The sequence below is a fragment of the Oncorhynchus clarkii genome, chromosome 29, assembly GCF_045791955.1.
Source record: "Oncorhynchus clarkii lewisi isolate Uvic-CL-2024 chromosome 29, UVic_Ocla_1.0, whole genome shotgun sequence".
In the NCBI taxonomy this organism is placed as follows: domain Eukaryota; kingdom Metazoa; phylum Chordata; class Actinopteri; order Salmoniformes; family Salmonidae; genus Oncorhynchus; species Oncorhynchus clarkii.
In genome coordinates, this window is record NC_092175.1 from 39,533,074 (window position 1) to 39,555,324 (window position 22,251).

A 22,251-nucleotide genomic window follows, 5' to 3' on the forward strand; every position below is an offset into this window, starting at 1 on the left:
TGTCATTATGGGGTATTGTGATGTCATTATGGGGTATTGTGATGTCATTATGGGGTATTGTGATGTCATTATGGGGTATTGTGATGTCATTATGGGGTATTGTGATGTCATTATGGGGTATTGTGATGTCATTATGGGGTATTGTGATGTCATTATGGGGTATTGTGATGTCATTATGGGGTATTGTGATGTCATTATGGAGTATTGTGATGTCATTATGGGGTATTGTGATGTCATTATGGGGTATCGTGTGTAGATTGAGGAAAACAATTGATTGAATCCATTTTAGAATAAGGCTGTAAGGTAACAACGTGGTCTGAATACTTTCCAAAAGCACTGCGGATATTTATGCTCTTTTTTTAATCATCTGTTTATTATTTCAAATTCAAATGAAGAGAGATATTAACATTAACTGTTGAAAGAATCACACATGTATCTGTATTTGTTGTCAATAACCTCTTAAATCCTGTTGCTTTCCTTCCCAGTTCTGAGTCTGCTGAGTCCACCCCAGTGAAGAAGAGAGGCCGGCCGGCCAAGGCAGCAGCACAGCCCGCCAAGAAACAACCAGCGTAAGTGTGTGTGTGTGTGGCAGGTGTGTGTGTGGCGTGTGTGTGTGTGTGCGTGTGTGTGTGTGTGTGGCGTGTGTGTGTGTGTGTGGCAGGTGTGTGTGTGTGTGTGTGGCAGGTGTGTGTGTGTGTGTGTGGCAGGTGTGTGTGTGTGTGTGTGGCAGGTGTGTGTGTGTGTGGCAGGTGTGTGTGTGTGGCGTGTGTGTGTGTGGCAGGTGTGTGTGTGTGTGTGTGTGTGGCAGGTGTGTGTGTGTGTGTGTGGCAGGTGTGTGTGTGTGTGTGTGGCAGGTGTGTGTGTGTGTGTGTGTGTGGCAGGTGTGTGTGTGTGGCAGGTGTGTGTGTGGCAGGTGTGTGTGTGTCAGGTGTGATGTGGACCTTTCCCTTACAAGACGATTTGATATGTATCGAGAAACATGGGATATGATACAGAAACTACATTATAGTTGGAAATGTTTCGGTTCGATGCGATACATTAATATTTGTTGCGTTAACACATTCGTTTTCTAAATTAAAATCTGCTGCTGATGGAGCTCATGAGCTGGGCCTCTCTGAGCTGGGCCTCTCTGAGCTGGGACCTCTCTGAGCTGGGGCCTCTCTGAGCTGGGACCTCTCTGAGCTGGGGCCTCTCTGAGCTGGGGCCTCTCTGAGCTGGGCCTCTCTGAGCTGGGGCCTCTCTGAGCTGGGCCTCTCTGAGCTGGGACCTCTCTGAGCTGGGGCCTCTCTGAGCTGGGACCTCTCTGAGCTGGGGCCTCTCTGAGCTGGGCCTCTCTGAGCTGGGGCCTCTCTGAGCTGGGGCCTCTCTGAGCTGGGGCCTCTCTGAGCTGGGGCCTCTCTGAGCTGGGGCCTCTCTGAGCTGGGCCTCTCTGAGCTGGGGCCTCTCTGAGCTGGGCCTCTCTGAGCTGGGGCCTCTCTGAGCTGGGGCCTCTCTGAGCTGGGGCCTCTCTGAGCTGGGGCCTCTCTGAGCTGGGCCTCTCTGAGCTGGGGCCTCTCTGAGCTGGGGCCTCTCTGAGCTGGGGCCTCTCTGAGCTGGGGCCTCTCTGAGCTGGGACCTCTCTGAGCTGGGGCCTCTCTGAGCTGGTGTGTACCTGATCTAGGGATGCAAAGGGTCGGAAACTTTCTGGTAATGTTCCATGGCAAGTAAAGCCCGGGAATTTGGGGTAATTTTGCTTCAATTCGTCAAAAAAGTTTTTAAAAAAAGTTATCTTATAACAGTAAACGTTTTTTTTGTGGGATACACATAAGGCAATTCTAGGTCTTGTGGCATATTTTGGTTAAACTATCCCCAATTCAATGGAATTGCAACCCTCTGCATGCACAGTGCATTCTTCCATCACATGTACAGCTGATTCTCAAGATCTTGCACACTAATGAGATGCTATTGAGCCCAGACTACGACACTGTCTGGGCCAAGGAATACATGCTTTCTGGTAAGTTTTAATACTGGGTGGGGTCAATATATTGATTACAGTACTGGGTGGGGTGAATATATTGATTACAGTACTGGGTGGGGTGAATATATTGATTACAGTACTGGGTGGGGTGAATATATTGATTACAGTACTGGGTGGGGTGAATATATTTTATATGACATTATTTTTTGTTAACTAGTAAATAGTAGCCTACAGCAAAGTGTGTTTAAATCATTTCTAATTTGTTAACAATTTCTGCTAGTTAGTTTTTGCTACGATGTGGGATTTAGCTGTCTTGACCCTGCTAACCGAGTGTTAATTCACCTGTTTCCATACATGTTTCATTATAAAACATTGATCTTACGAAGGAGTTGTTTTAATCTAACTGCTTAAATATTTATCTGTACATGGAATTGTATTTGTTAGTTTTTTTTCACAATTTTTTTCCTAATCTTTACAGGAAAATGCCTCGGGCGCACTATCTGATGTGGAGACATTTCACTGCAGCTAATGTAGAAGGAAAAGCTGTGTACATTTGCAAATACTGTGCCAAATCACATGTGAAGAATGCAACAAAGATGCAGAATAATCTGGCCAGGTGCATAAAGCTCCCTCAGCGCTCACAACGAGCAACCTCTGACAAAAGTCCCTCTACTTCTATTCGAGGTGAACATGATGAATCAGACACCTTATCGTTATCAACAGCTCATGGTTCTCCTGGAATCAGAAGTGTTTATGACTCAATGGAGAAATGTAGTCAAGAGAAATGCTGATGAATGTCTTGCTCGAGCGGTGTAGGCAATCTGGTTCACCTCTGATGCTCACAGGCCATGTGTATTGGAAGAGATTTCTTGAAGGTTCTTTGCCCAGCATGCACCATTCCAACCAGGTTTGCTTTATTACTCATTTTCTGGATGCAAAAGTTCAAAAAGGAATAATTAACTACATCATCTCAACCAGTATTCTACAAGAGCACAGACACAAGGGACAACAGACACACCGGTCTCTACATTGCAGATGAGCTGAAAGCAGTCATCAATGACCATGGACCACAGAAGGTATTCGCACTGGTGACAGACAATGCTGCGAACATGAAGGCTGCTTGGTCTGAAGTGGAGGAGTCCTACCCTCACATCACACTCATTGGCTGTGCTGCTCATGCATTGAATCTGATCCTCAAGGACATCATGGCACTGAAAACAATGGATACACTCTAGAAGAGAGCCAAGGAAAATGGTTAGGTATGTGAAGGGTCATCAAGTTATAGCAGCAAATCTACCTAACCAAGCAAAGTGAGAAGAATAAGAGCACCCCATTTAAGCTACCCAGCAAAACCCATTGGGGTGGTGTTGTCATCATGTTTGACAGTCTCCTGGAGGGGAAGGAGTCTTTCCAAGAAATGGCCATATCACAGTCTGCCGATATAGACAGGTCCCATCAAGAGGATCCTCCTGGATGATGTATTTTTTGAGTGTTAATCAGCCGGAAACTGAGGGAGACAATGCCATCCTGTCTGATGTTCAGACTCTGCTTGCAGATGTAAGAGAAGAAATCCGTACTGCCCTGCCCACTTCACTGTTGCTCCAAGCAGAGGAAACTGCTGTTCTGAAATACCTCAAAAATTGTGAAGACTTCTGCCTGAAGCCCATTCACGCAACAGCGTAGATGTTGGACCTCAAGTATGCTGTAAGAGCATCCTGTCTGGTGCAGAGATCAACAAGGCCTATGGTGTCATCAGTACCGTGTCTCGCCACCTTGGCCTGGATGAGGGCAAGGTTATTGGCAGTCTGGCAAAGTACACTTCCAAGCAAGGGCCTTGGGATGGAGATGCAATATGGTAGTCATGCCAACATATCTCCTCAGCCACCTGGTGGAAGGGACTTTGTGGATCTGAGGCTCTTTCCCCTGTTGCCTCCATCATCCTCCAAATCCCACCAACATAGCCACCTCAGAGCGCAACTGGTCCTTGTTTGGGAACACACACACCAACGCACGCAACAGGCTGACCAATACAAGGGTTGAGAAATTGGTGGCCATCTGGGCAAATTTAAGGCTTTTTGAGCCTGACAACGAACCATCCTCAACAAGGTTGGAAAGTGACAGTGAAGATGAGGCCTCAGAGTCTGATGTTCAAGAGGTGGACATTGAGGAGGTCCAGGGAGAAGACATGGAAACCTGAGAGGAAGACAACCAAAGCTTTAGTTTCTAGACAATCATTTTACAGATGTATGTTGAAAACGTTTTTGGGAGATGCGATGGATCATTGGGGATCATTCAATATTCTCTTTCTTTTGTTGTTCAGTGAAATCATCCCATGTCAAGTCATTTAATTAAAGTTCAATTCGTAACTAAATTATATATTTTTTATTTCTATTGGAAGAATTTAATGATTTTCAATTGTCTACTTATGAGGTAAAAGGTTTTATGTTTCTGTCTCCATATGATATGGTAAATATATCTAATTCAAAAAAACATCTACATTTACATTATATTAATATTAATTTGCATATATTCCCATTAATTCCCATGGAACGTTTCCACCTCTGAATATTCCCCAAAATGTGCAACTCTAATCTGATCTGATCCATAATGGAAACTAGGCATCTACCAGTCCACTATCAGAATAGGGAGGGACAATGTACCTGATCTGATCCATAAGGGAAACTAGGCATCTACCAACCCACTGTCAGAATAGGGAGGGACAATGTACCTGATCTGATCCATAAGGGAAACTAGGCATCTACCAACCCACTGTCAGAATAGGGAGGGACAATGTACCTGATCTGATCCATAAGGGAAACTAGGCATCTACCAACCCACTGTCAGAATAGGGAGGGACAATGTACCTGATCTGATTCATAAGGGAAACTAGGCATCTACCAACCCACTGTCAGAATAGGGAGGGACAATGTATCCTTTGTCGCCCCCCCCCCCCCCCCCCCCCACTTTGGATCTAAAATCTCTATCGTCCACTAATTAACAGAGATTAAGTGTTTGAGCTAGTAATGTATTAATATTTATAAATTAACAATGACATAGCCAATATATATATATATATATATTGGCTATGTCATTGTTAATTTATAAATATATATATATATATACAGCAGGACTTTGGATCTCACCCCCATGACAAAATCAAATGGTTTTTGACAGCTTCAAAGTTTTTCAAGTGATCTTCTCTGCTGTGCTCCTCAAAAAAGTTAGTTCTGACCTCGCTATGAAATGATCAACTTTTACTCTCTATATCTAAAAAAAAATGACCGTATACACTGATTGTTTAAGCGCCAATATGTACCTTTTTTGGGGTGACCCGACCAAATTCACATAGAAATGTGAGTTATAGATCTGTCATTCTCATTATAAACAAGTCTAAGAAGCGGTAGATCTGTTCTATGTGCGCTATTTCTATTTTTTGTATCTTAAACATTTGAATCAGGGACCGATAAGTGTTGGTGAAACAAATGTTTTTTGCATTTGTTTGTGTGAGTGTGTGCAGCCTTTGTGTGTATGTCCTTGTGTGTTTTCTAAACCAGCCTCATCCCCTGTCCTATAGGCGTGGCCGTGGTAAGGCAGCAGCACCGCCAGCAGCCAAAGAGGAGTCTGAGGAGGAGATGGAGACACCGGCTGAGGAAGAAGAGGAGGAGCAGGAGGAAGTGGAGAAGGAGGAAGAACAGACCACTCCTAAAGTAAAGGAAACTTCAACTCTGAACCCTAACCTTTCACCCCTAAACCTTTTATCCCTCAATAGGATATGCAGAAACTCAACCCTTTTGGTATCTTACCAGATGTATGTTCTGACCAGCTCTGTCTGTCAGGGTGGGGGTCAATGCCAGTTCAGGAAGTACACTGAAATTCCCATTCTCTTCTTTTCCTTCTCAATTAGCAGGAGGTGGAATTTGAATTTGGTTTACTTTCTAGATTTAACTGGGATTTAAATGCAATTGACCCTTGTTGTCTGGCTATTTGTTCTATGTTGAAGATATCCCCTCAGGCTGTTTGTCCGTAAAAACTCACGGACACTAGAGAAGCTTAACCAAGTTTAATTCTCCCCAAAGGGTCGTGGACATTAATATGGAGTTGGTCCCCCCCTTTGCTGCTATAACAGCCTCTACTCTTCTGGGAAGGCTTTCCGCTAGATGTTGGAACATTGCTGCTATAACAGCCTCCACTCTTCTGGGAAGGCGTTTCACTAGATGTTGGAACATTGCTGCTATAACAGCCTCCACTCTTCTGGGAAGGCGTTTCACTAGATGTTGGAACATTGCTGCTATAACAGCCTCCACTCTTCTGGGAAGGCTTTCCACTAGATGTTGGAACATTGCTGCTATAACAGCCTCCACTCTTCTGGGAAGGCGTTTCACTAGATGTTGTAACATTGCTGCTATAACAGCTTCCACTCTTCTGGGAAGGCTTTCCACTAGATGTTGGAACATTGCTGCTATAACAGCCTCCACTCTTCTGGGAAGGCGTTTCACTAGATGTTGGAACATTGCTGCTATAACAGCCTCCACTCTTCTGGGAAGGCTTTCCACTAGATGTTGTAACATTGCTGTTATAACAGCCTCCACTCTTCTGGGAAGGCGTTTCACTAGATGTTGGAACATTGCTGCTATAACAGCCTCCACTCTTCTGGGAAGGCTTTCCACTAGATGTTGTAACATTGCTGCTATAACAGCCTCCACTCTTCTGGGAAGGCGTTTCACTAGATGTTGGAACATTGCTGCTATAACAGCCTCCACTCTTCTGGGAAGGCTTTCCACTAGATGTTGGAACATTGCTGCTATAACAGCCTCCACTCTTCTGGGAAGGCGTTTCACTAGATGTTGTAACATTGCTGCTATAACAGAATCCACTCTTCTGGGAAGGCGTTTCACTAGATGTTGGAACATTGCTGTTATAACAGCCTCTACTCTTCTGGGAAGGCGTTTCACTAGATGTTGTAACATTGCTGCTATAACAGCTTCCACTCTTCTGGGAAGGCTTTCCACTAGATGTTGGAACATTGCTGCTATAACAGCCTCCACTCTTCTGGGAAGGCTTTCCACTAGATGTTGGAACATTGCTGCTATAACAGAATCCACTCTTCTGGGAAGGCGTTTCACTAGATGTTGTAACATTGCTGCTATAACAGCCTCCACTCTTCTGGGAAGGCTTTTCACTAGATGTTGTAACATTGCTGCTATAACAGCTTCCACTCTTCTGGGAAGGCTTTCCACTAGATGTTGGAACATTGCTGCTATAACAGCCTCCACTCTTCTGGGAAGGCTTTCCACTAGATGTTGGAACATTGCTGCTATAACAGAATCCACTCTTCTGGGAAGGCTTTCCACTAGATGTTGGAACATTGCTGCTATAACAGCCTCCACTCTTCTGGGAAGGCTTTCCACTAGATGTTGGAACATTGCTGCTATAACAGCCTCCACTCTTCTGGGAAGGCTTTCCACTAGATGTTGGAACATTGCTGCTATAACAGCCTCCACTCTTCTGGGAAGGCGTTTCACTAGATGTTGGAACATTGCTGCTATAACAGCCTCCACTCTTCTGGGAAGGCTTTCCACTAGATGTTGGAACATTGCTGCTATAACAGCCTCCACTCTTCTGGGAAGGCTTTCCACTAGATGTTGGAACATTGCTGCTATAACAGCTTCCACTCTTCTGGGAAGGCGTTTCACTAGATGTAGGAACATTGCTGCTATAACAGAATCCACTCTTATGTGAAGGCTTTCCGCTAGATGTAGGAACATTGCTGCTATAACAGCCTCCACTCTTCTGGGAAGGCTTTCCACTAGATGTTGGAACATTGCTGCTATAACAGCTTCCACTCTTCTGGGAAGGCGTTTCACTAGATGTTGGAACATTGCTGCTATAACAGAATCCACTCTTATGTGAAGGCTTTCCGCTAGATGTAGGAACATTGCTGCTATAACAGCCTCCACTCTTCTGGGAAGGCTTTCCACTAGATGTTGGAACATTGCTGCTATAACAGCTTCCACTCTTCTGGGAAGGCGTTTCACTAGATGTTGGAACATTGCTGCTATAACAGAATCCACTCTTATGTGAAGGCTTTCCGCTAGATGTAGGAACATTGCTGCTATAACAGCCTCCACTCTTCTGGGAAGGCTTTCCACTAGATGTTGGAACATTGCTGCTATAACAGCTTCCACTCTTCTGGGAAGGCGTTTCACTAGATGTTGGAACATTGCTGCTATAACAGCTTCCACTCTTATGTGAAGGCTTTCCGCTAGATGTAGGAACATTGCTGCTATAACAGCCTCCACTCTTCTGGGAAGGCTTTCCACTAGATGTTGGAACATTGCTGCTATAACAGCCTCCACTCTTCTGGGAAGGCTTTCCACTAGATGTTGGAACATTGCTGCTATAACAGCTTCCACTCTTCTGGGAAGGCGTTTCACTAGATGTTGGAACATTACTGCTATAACAGAATCCACTCTTATGTGAAGGCTTTCCGCTAGATGTAGGAACATTGCTGCTATAACAGCCTCCACTCTTCTGGGAAGGCTTTCCACTAGATGTTGGAACATTGCTGCTATAACAGCCTCCACTCTTCTGGGAAGGCTTTCCACTAGATGTTGGAACATTGCTGCTATAACAGAATCCACTCTTCTGGGAAGGCTTTCCACTAGATGTTGGAACATTGCTGCTATAACAGCCTCCACTCTTCTGGGAAGGCTTTCCACTAGATGTTGGAACATTGCTGCTATAACAGCCTCCACTCTTCTGGGAAGGCTTTCCACTAGATGTTGGAACATTGCTGCTATAACAGCCTCCACTCTTCTGGGAAGGCGTTTCACTAGATGTTGGAACATTGCTGCTATAACAGCCTCCACTCTTCTGGGAAGGCTTTCCACTAGATGTTGGAACATTGCTGCTATAACAGCCTCCACTCTTCTGGGAAGGCTTTCCACTAGATGTTGGAACATTGCTGCTATAACAGCTTCCACTCTTCTGGGAAGGCGTTTCACTAGATGTAGGAACATTGCTGCTATAACAGAATCCACTCTTATGTGAAGGCTTTCCGCTAGATGTAGGAACATTGCTGCTATAACAGCCTCCACTCTTCTGGGAAGGCTTTCCACTAGATGTTGGAACATTGCTGCTATAACAGCTTCCACTCTTCTGGGAAGGCGTTTCACTAGATGTTGGAACATTGCTGCTATAACAGAATCCACTCTTATGTGAAGGCTTTCCGCTAGATGTTGGAACATTGCTGCTATAACAGCTTCCACTCTTCTGGGAAGGCGTTTCACTAGATGTTGGAACATTGCTGCTATAACAGCCTCCACTCTTCTGGGAAGGCTTTCCACTAGATGTTGGAACATTGCTGTTATAACAGCCTCCACTCTTCTGGGAAGGCGTTTCACTAGATGTTGGAACATTGCTGCGGGGATTTTCTTCCATTCAGCCACAAGAGCATTAGTGAGGTCGGGACCTGATGTTGGGTGATTAGGCCTGGCTCACAGTCGGTGTTCCAATTCATCCCAAAGGTGTTGGTTGGGTTGAGGTCAGGGCTCTGTGCAGGCCAGTCAAGTTCTTACACACCGAGCTTGACAATCCACTTATGTATAGACCTCGCTTTGTGCACAGGGGCATTGTCATGCTGAAACTGGGAATGTCCTTCCCCAAACTGTTGCCACAAAGTTGGAAGAACAGAATTGTCTAGAATGTTATGCTGTAGTGTTAAGATTTCCCTTCACTGGAACTATGGGGCCTGAACCATGATAAATAGCCCCAGACCATTATTCCTCCTCCACCAAACTTTACAGCTGGCACTATGAATTGGGGCAGGTAGCGTTCTCCTGGCATTCGCCAAAACCAGATTAGTCCGTCAGACTGTCAGATGGTGAGGTGCGATTCATCATTCCAGAGAACACGTTTCCTCTGCTCCAGAGTCCAATGGCGGTGAGCTTTACACCCCTCCAGCCGACGCTTGGCATGAAATATATTTTATTTTTTATGAATGGCATTTTTTTTTCTCGTGACAAATTGCCAGTTGGCCACCCTTACAAACAAACAAACAAACATTACAATAATTCAGTGTGATAATTATTTTTCCGGTGTTTTCTTCAATCCGCATAAAGAGTTTTAATTCAATTTAAATAAAATCTATACATAATAGTGAATAAGGTTATCCAAACAATAATTAATGCATTTGCAAACATTTCTAAAAACTTGTTTTTTTTGCTTTGTCATTATGGGGTTTAATTTCATCCATTTTAGAATGAAGCTGTAACGAAACTAAATGTGGAGAAGGCGGAAGGGGTCTGAATACTTTCCAAATGAACCGTGTACAGATAGTAGATACAGATAGTAAATACAGACAGTAAATACAGACGGTAAATACAGACAGTAAATACAGACAGTAAATACAGACAGTACATACAGATAGTAAATTCAGACAGTAAATACAGACAGTACATACAGACAGTACATACAGATAGTAAATACAGACAGTAAATACAGATGGTAAATACAGACGGTAAATACAGACGGTAGATACAGACTGTAAATACAGATAGTAGATACAGACAGTAAATACAGACAGTAGATACAGACGGTAAATACAGACGGTAGATACAGATAGTAAATACAGATAGTAGATACAGACAGTAGATACAGACAGTAGATACAGACAGTAAATACAGACAGTAGATACAGACAGTAAATACAGACAGTAGATACAGACAGTAGATACAGACGGTAAATACAGACGGTAGATACAGACGGTAAATACAGACGGTAGATACAGACGGTAGATACAGATAGTAAATACAGACAGTAGATACAGACAGTAGATACAGACAGTAGATACAGATAGTAGATACAGATAGTAGATACAGACAGTAGATACAGACAGTAGATACAGACAGTAAATACAGACAGTAGATGCAGATAGTAGATGCAGATAGTAGATACAGACAGTAGATACAGACAGTAGATACAGACAGTAGATACAGACAGTAGATACAGACAGTAAATACAGATGGTAAATACAGACAGTAGATACAGACAGTAAATACAGACAGTAGATACAGACAGTAGATACAGACAGTAGATACAGACAGTAGATACAGACAGTAAATACAGACGGTAAATACAGACGGTAAATACAGATGGTAAATACAGACAGTAGATACAGACAGTAGATACAGATACATTATACGGAAGGTAGCCCTTTTTCTTCAAGGCTCTTGTCTAAATATTCCGCAAACGCAAATACACAACGAGCAAAAAAACATTTGTTTTCTCCTCATCACTCAGCTACATAATACCAGGGTATATCTGGTGGTCTGGCTCCATAATACCAGGGTATATCTGGTGGTCTGGCTCCATAATACCAGGGTATATCTGGTGGTCTGGCTCCATAATACCAGGGTATATCTGGTGGTCTGGCTCCATAATACCAGGGTATATCTGGTGGTCTGTCTCCATAATACCAGGGTATATCTGGTGGTCTGTCTCCATAATACCAGGGTATATCTGGTGGTCTGTCTCCATAATACCAGGGTATATCTGGTGGTCTGTCTCCATAATACCAGGGTATATCTGGTGGTCTGTCTCCATAATACCAGGGTATATCTGGTGGTCTGTCTCCATAATACCAGGGTATATCTGGTGGTCTGTCTCCATAATACCAGGGTATATCTGGTGGTCTGTCTCCTCATGACTACATAATACCAGGGTATATCTGGTGGTCTGGCTCCTCATGACTACATAATACCAGGGTATATCTGGTGGTCTGTCTCCATAATACCAGGGTATATCTGGTGGTCTGTCTCCATAATACCAGGGTATATCTGGTGGACTGTCTCCATAATACCAGGGTATATCTGGTGGTCTGTCTCCATAATACCAGGGTATATCTGGTGGTCTGTCTCCATAATACCAGGGTATATCTGGTGGTCTGTCTCCATAATACCAGGGTATATCTGGTGGTCTGTCTCCATAATACCAGGGTATATCTGGTGGTCTGTCTCCATAATACCAGGGTATATCTGGTGGTCTGTCTCCTCATGACTACATAATACCAGGGTATATCTGGTGGTCTGTCTCCATAATACCAGGGTATATCTGGTGGTCTGTCTCCATAATACCAGGGTATATCTGGTGGACTGTCTCCATAATACCAGGGTATATCTGGTGGTCTGTCTCCATAATACCAGGGTATATCTGGTGGTCTGTCTCCATAATACCAGGGTATATCTGGTGGTCTGTCTCCATAATACCAGGGTATATCTGGTGGTCTGTCTCCATAATACCAGGGTATATCTGGTGGTCTGTCTCCATAATACCAGGGTATATCTGGTGGTCTGTCTCCTCATGACTACATAATACCAGGGTATATCTGGTGGTCTGTCTCCATAATACCAGGGTATATCTGGTGGTCTGTCTCCATAATACCAGGGTATATCTGGTGGACTGTCTCCATAATACCAGGGTATATCTGGGGGTCTTTCTGGAATAAGGACAAGTGTATGTCGTGGTGAAAAGGGCAACAGAGGATCAAATATTTTGTTCTCTATTTCTTCGAGGTCACAATAGTTAGTCCTTCCTCTTCCATTTCACCACAAATACCGACCTGTTTTGATACTCAGGGACAATAGAGATCTCTTGCTTTTAGGTAGGTTGTACATAATATATCTCTCACACATTAATTCACCCTTAAACAAAATATTCTCAATTTGGGACTATGATTCATCACCTCCATCCATTTCTTTTTCATATTTCATCAACAGTTTTTTTTTTCTCCTTGAACTTGGCATCTTAAGCTGGTGTTCAGCTGCTCGCCCATGGAAACCCATTTCATGAAGCTCCCGACGAACAGTTACAGTGCCTTGCGAAAGTATTCGGCCCCCTTGAACTTTGCGACCTTTTGCCACATTTCAGGCTTCAAACATAAAGATATAAAACTGTATTTTTTTGTGAAGAATCAACAACAAGTGGGACACAATCATGAAGTGGAACGACATTTATTGGATATTTCAAACTTTTTTAACAAATCAAAAACTGAAAAATTGGGCGTGCAAAATTATTCAGCCCCCTTAAGTTAATACTTTGTAGTGCCACCTTTTGCTGCGATTACAGCTGTAAGTCGCTTGGGGTATGTCTCTATCAGTTTTGCACATCGAGAGACTGACATTTTTTCCCATTCCTCCTTGCAAAACAGCTCAAGCTCAGTGAGGTTGGATGGAGAGCATTTGTGAACAGCAGTTTTCAGTTCTTTCCACAGATTCTCGATTGGATTCAGGTCTGGACTTTGACTTGGCCATTCTAACACCTGGATATGTTTATTTTTGAACCATTCCATTGTAGATTTTGCTTTATGTTTTGGATCATTGTCTTGTTGGAAGACAAATCTCCGTCCCAGTCTCAGGTCTTTTGCAGACTCCATCAGGTTTTCTTCCAGAATGGTCCTGTATTTGGCTCCATCCATCTTCCCATCAATTTCAACCATCTTCCCTGTCCCTGCTGAAGAAAAGCAGGCCCAAACCATGATGCTGCCCCCACCATGTTTGACAGTGGGGATGGTGTGTTCAGCTGTGTTGCTTTTACGCCAAACATAACGTCTTGCATTGTTGCCAAAAAGTTCAATTTTGGTTTCATCTGACCAGAGCACCTTCTTCCACATGTTTGGTGTGTCTCCCAGGTGGCTTGTGGCAAACTTTAAACAACACGTTTTATGGATATCTTTAAGAAATGGCTTTCTTCTTGCCACTCTTCCATAAAGGCCAGATTTGTGCAATATACGACTGATTGTTGTCCTATGGACAGAGTCTCCCACCTCAGCTGTAGATCTCTGCAGTTCATCCAGAGTGATCATGGGCCTCTTGGCTGCATCTCTGATCAGTCTTCTCCTTGTATGAGCTGAAAGTTTAGAGGGACGGCCAGGTCTTGGTAGATTTGCAGTGGTCTGATACTCCTTCCATTTCAATATTATCGCTTGCACAGTGCTCCTTGGGATGTTTAAAGCTTGGGAAATCTTTTTGTATCCAAATCCGGCTTTAAACTTCTTCACAACAGTATCTCGGACCTGCCTGGTGTGTTCCTTGTTCTTCATGATGCTCTCTGCACTTTTAACGGACCTCTGAGACTATCACAGTGCAGGTGCATTTATACGGAGACTTGATTACACACAGGTGGATTGTATTTATCATCATTAGTCATTTAGGTCAACATTGGATCATTCAGAGATCCTCACTGAACTTCTGGAGAGAGTTTGCTGCACTGAAAGTAAAGGGGCTGAATAATTTTGCACGCCCAATTTTTAAGTTTTTGATTTGTTAAAAAAGTTTGAAATATCCAATAAATGTCGTTCCACTTCATGATTGTGTCCCACTTGTTGTTGATTCTTCACAAAAAAAATACAGTTTTATATCTTTATGTTTGAAGCCTGAAATGTGGCAAAGGGTCGCAAAGTTCAAGGGGGCCGAATACTTTTGCAAGGCACTGTATTGTGCTGACGTTGCTTCCAGAGCTAGTTTTGAACTCGGTAATGAGCGTTGCAACCGAGGACAGATGATTTTTACACGCTTCAGCACTCTGCGGTCCCGTTCTGTGAGCCGTTGTTGCTCCTAGACATTTCCACTTCACAGTAACAGCACTTACAGTTGACCGGGGCAGTTCTAGCAGGGCAGATATTTGATGAACTGACTTGTTGGAAAGGTGGCATCCTATGACGGTGCCACGTTGAAAGTCACTGAGCTCTTCAGTAAGGTCATTCTACTGCCAGTGTTTGTGTATGGAGATTGCATGGCTGAAATAGCCGAATCCACTAATTTGAAGGGGTGTCCACATACTTCTGTGTGTGTGTGTATATATATATATATATATATATATATATATATATATATATATATATATGTTGAGTATTAGTTGGTTAAATATCAGACTGACTGTTGATTGGTTAAACATCAGACTGACTGTTGATTGGTTAAACATCAGACTGACTGTTGATTGGTTAAACATCAGACTGACTGTTGATTGGTTAAACATCATACTGACTGTTGATTGTTTCCACAGGGTCGACGGAAGACTGGAGGAAGAAAAAGATGAACAGAGGACAAGAAACAAGGGAAGGCGAGAGAGAGAGAGAGAGAGAGAGGTGGAGTGGATCCTTGGACACTTGTCTTGCCTTCTCTAAAGGAGAGAGGGAGCGAAGGATAGATGGAGAGAGTGGAAGATGGGAGGGATGGAGATTAGACTTTTCTGAACTTTTCATACGCTGACGCTCCTACCTTTACACACACACACACACACACACACACACACACACACTCTTATAACATCAGTATCAATAACCGTAAGTTGTTTTTGTGATGCATTGTGATATTGTTCACCACATCTGTTCGAGAGAGAGAGAGAGATCTCAAATGATGAAGATCCCATGAGTTGTAAATAGTATCTTTCATGTCTGTGTTATGGTTGTTTTGTTGATTGACTGACTGGGTGCTGTTGTATAGCTTTTAGTTCCTGTCTGTTCCAAATGGTACTGTATTCCCTATATATAGTGCTCTACTTTGGTCTCTGGTCAACAATAGTGCACAGTATAGGGAATAGGGTGTTATTTTGGCCCCGGATCTGAAAGTGCGCTACTTGTTTTACCCTCAAAATGAAATCAGTTTTTAAACAAGGCCTTTCAGCAATACTGTCTTTTTGTCATGTTCCCCTCTGTGTCCTCTTCGCCTGAACCCTGACTTCGCCTGAACCCTGACTTCACCTGACCCCTGACTTCACCTGACCCCTGACTTCACCTGACCCCTGACTTCACCCGACCCCTGACTTCACCCGACCCCTGACTTCAACTAAACCCTGACTTCACCTGGAAATCCTGACTTCGCCTGGAAATCCTGACTTCGCCTGAACCCTGACTTCGCCTGAACCCTGACTTCGCCTGAACCCTGACTTCGCCTGAACCCTGACTTCGCCTGAACCCTGACTTCGCCTGAACATCCTGACTTTGCCTGAACATCCTGACTTTGCCTGAACATCCTGACTTTGCCTGAACATCCTGACTTTGCCTGAACATCCTGACTTTGCCTGAACATCCTGACTTTGCCTGAACATCCTGACTTTGCCTGAACATCCTGACTTTGCCTGAACATCCTGACTTTGCCTGAACATCCTGACTTCGCCTGAACATCCTGACTTCGCCTGAACCCTGACTTCGCCTGAACCCTGACTTCGCCTGAACATCCTGACTTTGCCTGAACATCCTGACTTTGCCTGAACATCCTGACTTTGCCTGAACATCCTGACTTTGCCTGAACATCCTGACTTTGCCTGAACATCCTGACTTTGCCTGAACATCCTGACTTTGCCTGAACATCCTGACTTTGCCTGAACATCCTGACTTTGCCTGAACATCCTGACTTTGCCTGAACATCCTGACTTTGCCTGAACATCCCGACTTTGCCTGAACATCCCGACTTTGCCTGAACATCCCGACTTTGCCTGAACATCCCGACTTTGCCTGAACATCCCGACTTTGCCTGAAAATCCCGACTTTGCCTGAAAATCCCGACTTTGCCTGAAAATCCCGACTTCACCTGATAATCCCGACTTCACCTGAAAATCCCGACTTCACCTGAAAATCCCGATTTCCCATACATTCACTATTTTACTCTTTTGTGAAGTCAATCATGTCATTTTTCCTTTGTAGTTTTTTAACAACAAAAAAAGTCAATTGGTTTGTTTACAGCATTGTATATTCACGCCTTGTTGAGTTGTCGTTTTTGTTTTTTTAAACCCTCTGGGAGAAAATTTCAGAAAACTGTGTCGGAATGTTGAATGTTTATTATAAATCAATAAAGTTTTAGTGTTCGTTCCATTTGACACCTGGCTGGCACCTCCTGCTGTGATCAGATGTGGTTTTAGTCTGGATAACGCTGCGTTAGAGACTTGGTCTAGGTCCCAAATGGCATCCTGTATAGTCCACTACTTCTGACCAGAGGCTATAGGGCAGTGAGCAAACCACCCTGCATCCCACTGCTGGCTTGTCCCAAATGGCACCCCGTATAGTCCACTACTTCTGACCAGAGGCTATAGGGCAGTGAGCAAACCACCCTGCATCCCACTGCTGGCTTGCTTCTGGATGAGAGACCAAATGCTGCTGGAAGTTGTGTTGCAGGGCCAGTAGGAGGCACTCTTTCCTCTGGTCTAAAAAATATATATGCCAATACCTCAGGGCAGTGATTGGGGACATTGCCCTGTGATGGGACGTTTAAACAGGTGTCCTGACTGTGGTCACTAAAGATCCCATGACATTTATCGTAAGAGTAAGGGTGTTAACCCCCGGTGTTCTGGTTAAATTCCCAATCTGGCCCTCATACCATCATTGCCACCTAATCATCCCCCTCAGTTTCCAATTGGCTCATTCATCCCTGTAACTATTCCCCAGGTTGTTGCTGTAAACGAGAACGTGGTCTCAGTCAACTCAAAAGGTCCCTGGTCAAATGTTGTGCACTAGATAAGGAAACCTGTGCCATTGGAGATGCAGATCGCGTCACATCCACCCAGTCAGCTCCTGTTTGTCTCTGTCGTATCGATAAAGTTGTCCATACAACCAGACTTTCTGTGGTTTCTTTATGTCATGTATACACTCACATTGTGTTGTGTTCGTCACTCCACCTACACACTGCTACTTCCTCAATCCTCTGGAGACAGTTTACAAAGTAAAGCAGTATGTAGCGTGCAGGCTTAACATGTGGGATCAGTTGCTATGGGAACTGGCCTCCTAGTTTACAAGTACAATTTAAGTGTTTTTATTGTCATATGTTTTGTCTCATCCACCGCCATGAAAAACAGACGGACACCATCGAACACATTCCCAAAAGAGAGGAGGTTCACAGAGTGTAGGGGAGGGTGATTATGGGTGATTATGCTGTGTGCCTGGCGGGTGTGGGCCTCAAGACCACCCAGGTTTCCTGAACAGCAACCCCACTCTTCTGCAGCTTCAGGTGAGGGAAACTCCCGGTTGGAAGAGAGGGCAGGTCGTCCCCTCTGGGTGGTTTCCCATCCACACTTCTCGTTAATGGAGTCTGATGTCCACAGCGAACTGCAGCACAGTTCCCCTGGTGAATTGATTTGATATGAGTCCAAATGAAAGCATCAACTGGGGTCAATTCAGGAAGCACACAAATTCAGGAATTCAAAATACTCAAATGTTTTTTAAATTGGGAAAATGTTGAATTTGAATTGAAGTTTGGTTTACTTTATAAATTGCAGTGTAATTGACCCCAACCCTGGAAGTCTTCTTCATCTCAGGTTCTCCGTGCCCTCTAGATCTCCTTTCTCCTACCTCTTCTTCATCTCAGGTTCTCCGTGCCCTCTAGATCTCCTTTCTCCTACCTCTTCTTCATCTCAGGTTCTCCGTGCCCTCTAGATCTCCTTTCTCCTACCTCTTCTTCATCTCAGGTTCTCCGTGCCCTCTAGACCTCCTTTCTCCTACCTCTTCTTAATCTCAGGTTCTCCGTGCCCCCTAGATCTCCTTTCTCCTACCTCTTCTTCATCTCAGGTTCTCCGTGCCCTCTAGACCTCCTCTCTCCTACCTCTTCTTCATCTCAGGTTCTCCGTGCCCTCTAGACCTCCTTTCTCCTACCTCTTCTTCATCTCAGGTTCTCCATGCCCTCTAGACCTCCTTTCTCCTACCCCTTCTTCATCTCAGGTTCTCCGTGGCCTCTAGACCTCCTTTCTCCTACCTCTTCTTCATCTCAGGTTCTCCATGCCCCTCTAGACCTCCTTTCTCCTACCTCTTCTTCATCTTCTCCTCCCTCTGCCTCAGTTGCTCACGGAACTCTTCAACCCTGGAATGAGAGTATACTTAAAAAGGAATTGTAAAACGTATGGTTAAGTCAGTGGTCTAAATGAAGGGTTAAGGTTTAGAAGCTAGGGTACGGCGATGGTCAAGGTTAGGTATAGTTTCAGGGAGGTTAGGGAAAGGCTTAAACAGTGTAAAACACAAAGAAATGTACTGTTTTATTTTTGTTTGTTCTCCACCACTTGTCTTTTCTTACTAGCACTGATTTAACTGAGGAACACACTGAAATGTGCTGGTCTTACACGTGTGTTTGGTCTATATCTCAGCTAGCCTCATACAGTGTGGGGAAAAAAGTATTTGATCCCCTGCTGATTTTGTACGTTTGCCCACTGACAAAGAAATGATCAGTCTGTCATTTTAATGGTAGGTTTATTTGAACAGTGAGAGATAGAATATCAACAAAAAAAATCGAGAAAAACACATGTCAAAAATGTTATAAATTGATTTGTATTTTAATGAGTGAAATAAGTATTTGACCCCTCTGCAAAACATGACTTAGTACTTGGTGGCAAAACCCTTGTCTCACCTCGTGGAGTTGCAATGATCATGAGAACGGTGAGGAATCAGCCCAGAACTACACGGGAGGATCTTGTCAATGATCTCAAGGCAGCTGGGACCATTGTCACCAAGAAAACAATTGGTAACACTACGCCGTGAAGGACTGAAATCCTGCAGCGCCCGCAAGGTCCCACTGCTCAAGAAAGCACATATACATGCCCGTCTGAAGTTTGCCAATGGACATCTGAATGATTCAGAGGGCAACTGGGTGAAAGTGTTGTGGTCAGATGAGGCCGTGTTTGGAGGAGGAGGAATGCTGCCTATGACCCCAAGAAACCATCCCCACCGTCAAACATGGAGGTGGAAACATTATGCTTTGGGGGTGTTTTTCTGCTAAGGGGACAGGACAACTTCACCGCATCAAAGGGACAATGGACAGGGCCATGTACCGTCAACTCTTGGGTGAGAACCTCCTTCCCTCAGCCAGGGCATTGAAAATGGGTCGTGGATGGATATTCCAGCATGACAATGACCCAAAACACAAGCTCAAGAAGAAGCACATTAAGGTCCTGGAGTGGCCTAGCCAGTCTCCAGACCGTAATCCCATAGAAAATCTGTGGAGGGAGCTGAAGGTTCGAGTTGCCAAATGTCAGCCTCGAAACCTTAATGACTTGGAGAAGATCTGCAAAGAGGAGTGGGACAAAATCCCTCCTGAGATGTGTGCAAACCTGGTGGCCAACTACAAGAAACGTCTGACCTCTGATTGCCAACAAGGGTTTTGCCACCAAGTACTAAGTCATGTTTTGCAGAGGGATCAAATACTTTTTTCTTCTTATTACTTATTTATTTTTATATTATTTTATTACTTATATGTATTAAAATACAAATCAATTTATAACATTTTTGACATGTGTTTTTCTGGATTTTTGTTGTTGTTATTCTGTCTCTCACTGTTCAAATAAACCTACTATTACAATTATAGACTGATCATTTCTTTGTCAGTGGGCAAATGTACAAAATCAGCAGGGGATCAAATACTTTTTTCCCCACACTGTATGTACCAGGAACTGATCTCATCTAGCCTCATACGTTCCCGGAGCCGATCTCACCTAGCCTCATATGTACCAGGAACTGATCTCATCTAGCTTCATATGTACCAGGAGCTGATCTCATCTAGCCTCATATGTTCCAGGAGCTGATCTCATCTACAGTGCCTTGCGAAAGTATTCGGCCCCCTTGAACTTTGCGACCTTTTGCCACATTTCAGGCTTCAAACATTAAGATATAAAACTGTATTTTTTTGTGAAGAATCAACAACAAGTGGGACACAATCATGAAGTGGAACGACATTTATTGGATATTTCAAACTTTTTTTAACAAATCAAAAACTGAAAAATTGGGCGTGCAAAATTATAGGCAGGTAGCCTAGTGAGTTAAATGCAGAATACCTATTTCAGTTGAATACATTCAACTTCGACCTTTTCCCTAAACATGTACTATAACCAGTATGGAGGATTGAATTACATATAGAACTAATTTAATAGGAACTGTTGACCTGGACATACGTGTGTGGAGTTAGACAAGAACAGGGATATATTTACAATGTTTATTTTACTACATTTCATTTATTTTTGTACCTTTATTTAACTAGGCAAGTCAGTTAAGAACAAATTCTTATTTTCAATGATGGCCTAGGAACAGTGGGTTAACTGCCTGTTCAGGGGCAGAATGTTAGTGATGTTAGTGATTTGGTCTGAAATAATGAATCTGTTATAACTAGTGATTTGGTCTGAAATAATGAATCTGTTATAACTAGTGATTTGGTCTGGGAAATAATTAATCCGTTATGACTAGTGATTTAGTCTGGGAAATAATTAATCCGTTATGACTAGTGATTTAGTCTGGGAAATAATTAATCCGTTATGACTAGTGATTTAGTCTGGGAAATAATTAATCCGTTATGACTAGTGATTTAGTCTGGGAAATAATTAATCCGTTATGACTAGTGATTTAGTCTGGGAAATAATTAATCCGTTATGACTAGTGATTTAGTCTGGGAAATAATTAATCCGTTATGACTAGTGATTTGGTCTGAAATAATTAATCCGTTATGACTAGTGATTTGGTCTGAAATAATTAATCCGTTCTGACTAGTGATTTAGTCTGGGAAACAATTAATCTTAATGTATGATGTAATCTCAACAGCCAAAACAAAATGATCTGAGACTGGCAAGCAAGTCTACCACACACACACACACACACACACCCCTAACCAAGGACACAAAGTGGAAAAAGATCCACTGCTCCTGGTCCCTACTCACCATAATCACATGACCTGCCACCACAAGTGAGACTCTTAACATGTCGGCAGGGGTGGAAAAAGTACCCAATCATCATACTGTAGTAAAAGTAAAGATACCTTGTTAGAAAATGACTCAAGTAAAAGTGAAAGTCACCCAGTAAAATACTACTTTAGTAAAAGTCTAAAAGTATTTGGTTTTAAATATACCTAAGTATCAAAAGTAAATGTAACTACAAAAATGTACTTAACTATCAAATGTAAAAGTATGAATAATTTCAAATTACTTAAATTAAGCAAACGAGTAGGCACAATTTTCATGCTTTTTTAAATTTACGGATAGCCGGGGGCACACTCCAACTCTCAGACATAATTTACAAGCGAGGCATTTGTGTTTAGTGAGTCCACCAGATCAGAGGCAGTAGGGATGACCAGGGATGTCCTCTTGAGAAGTGCGTGAATTGGGCCATTTTCCTGTCCTGCCAAGCATTCTAAATGTAACGAGTACTTTTGGGTGTAAGGAGTAAAAAGTACATAATTTTCTTTAGGAATGTAGTGAAGAAAAAGTTGTCATAAGTTGTCAAGTTGTCAAATATAAATATTAAAGTAAAGTACAGATACCCCCCCCCCAAAAAAAGTACT

The 22,251-nt window shown here is 43.3% G+C and overlaps 1 protein-coding gene across 2 annotated transcripts in view; it reads left to right on the forward strand.

The window, feature by feature from the left end:
• Positions 1–17,563, forward strand: part of LOC139388001 (PDS5 cohesin associated factor B) — a 120,802-nt gene extending 103,239 nt beyond the window's left edge. For both annotated transcript variants that reach the window (XM_071134480.1, XM_071134481.1), the window contains exons 33-35: positions 486–569; positions 5,532–5,664; positions 15,017–17,563. In XM_071134480.1, the coding sequence (XP_070990581.1) occupies positions 486–569; positions 5,532–5,664; positions 15,017–15,049 (250 nt within the window). In that variant the 3' untranslated portion in view covers positions 15,050–17,563. The remainder of the gene's footprint in view (positions 1–485; positions 570–5,531; positions 5,665–15,016) is intronic.
• The last annotated feature ends 4,688 nt before the right edge of the window (positions 17,564–22,251 follow it).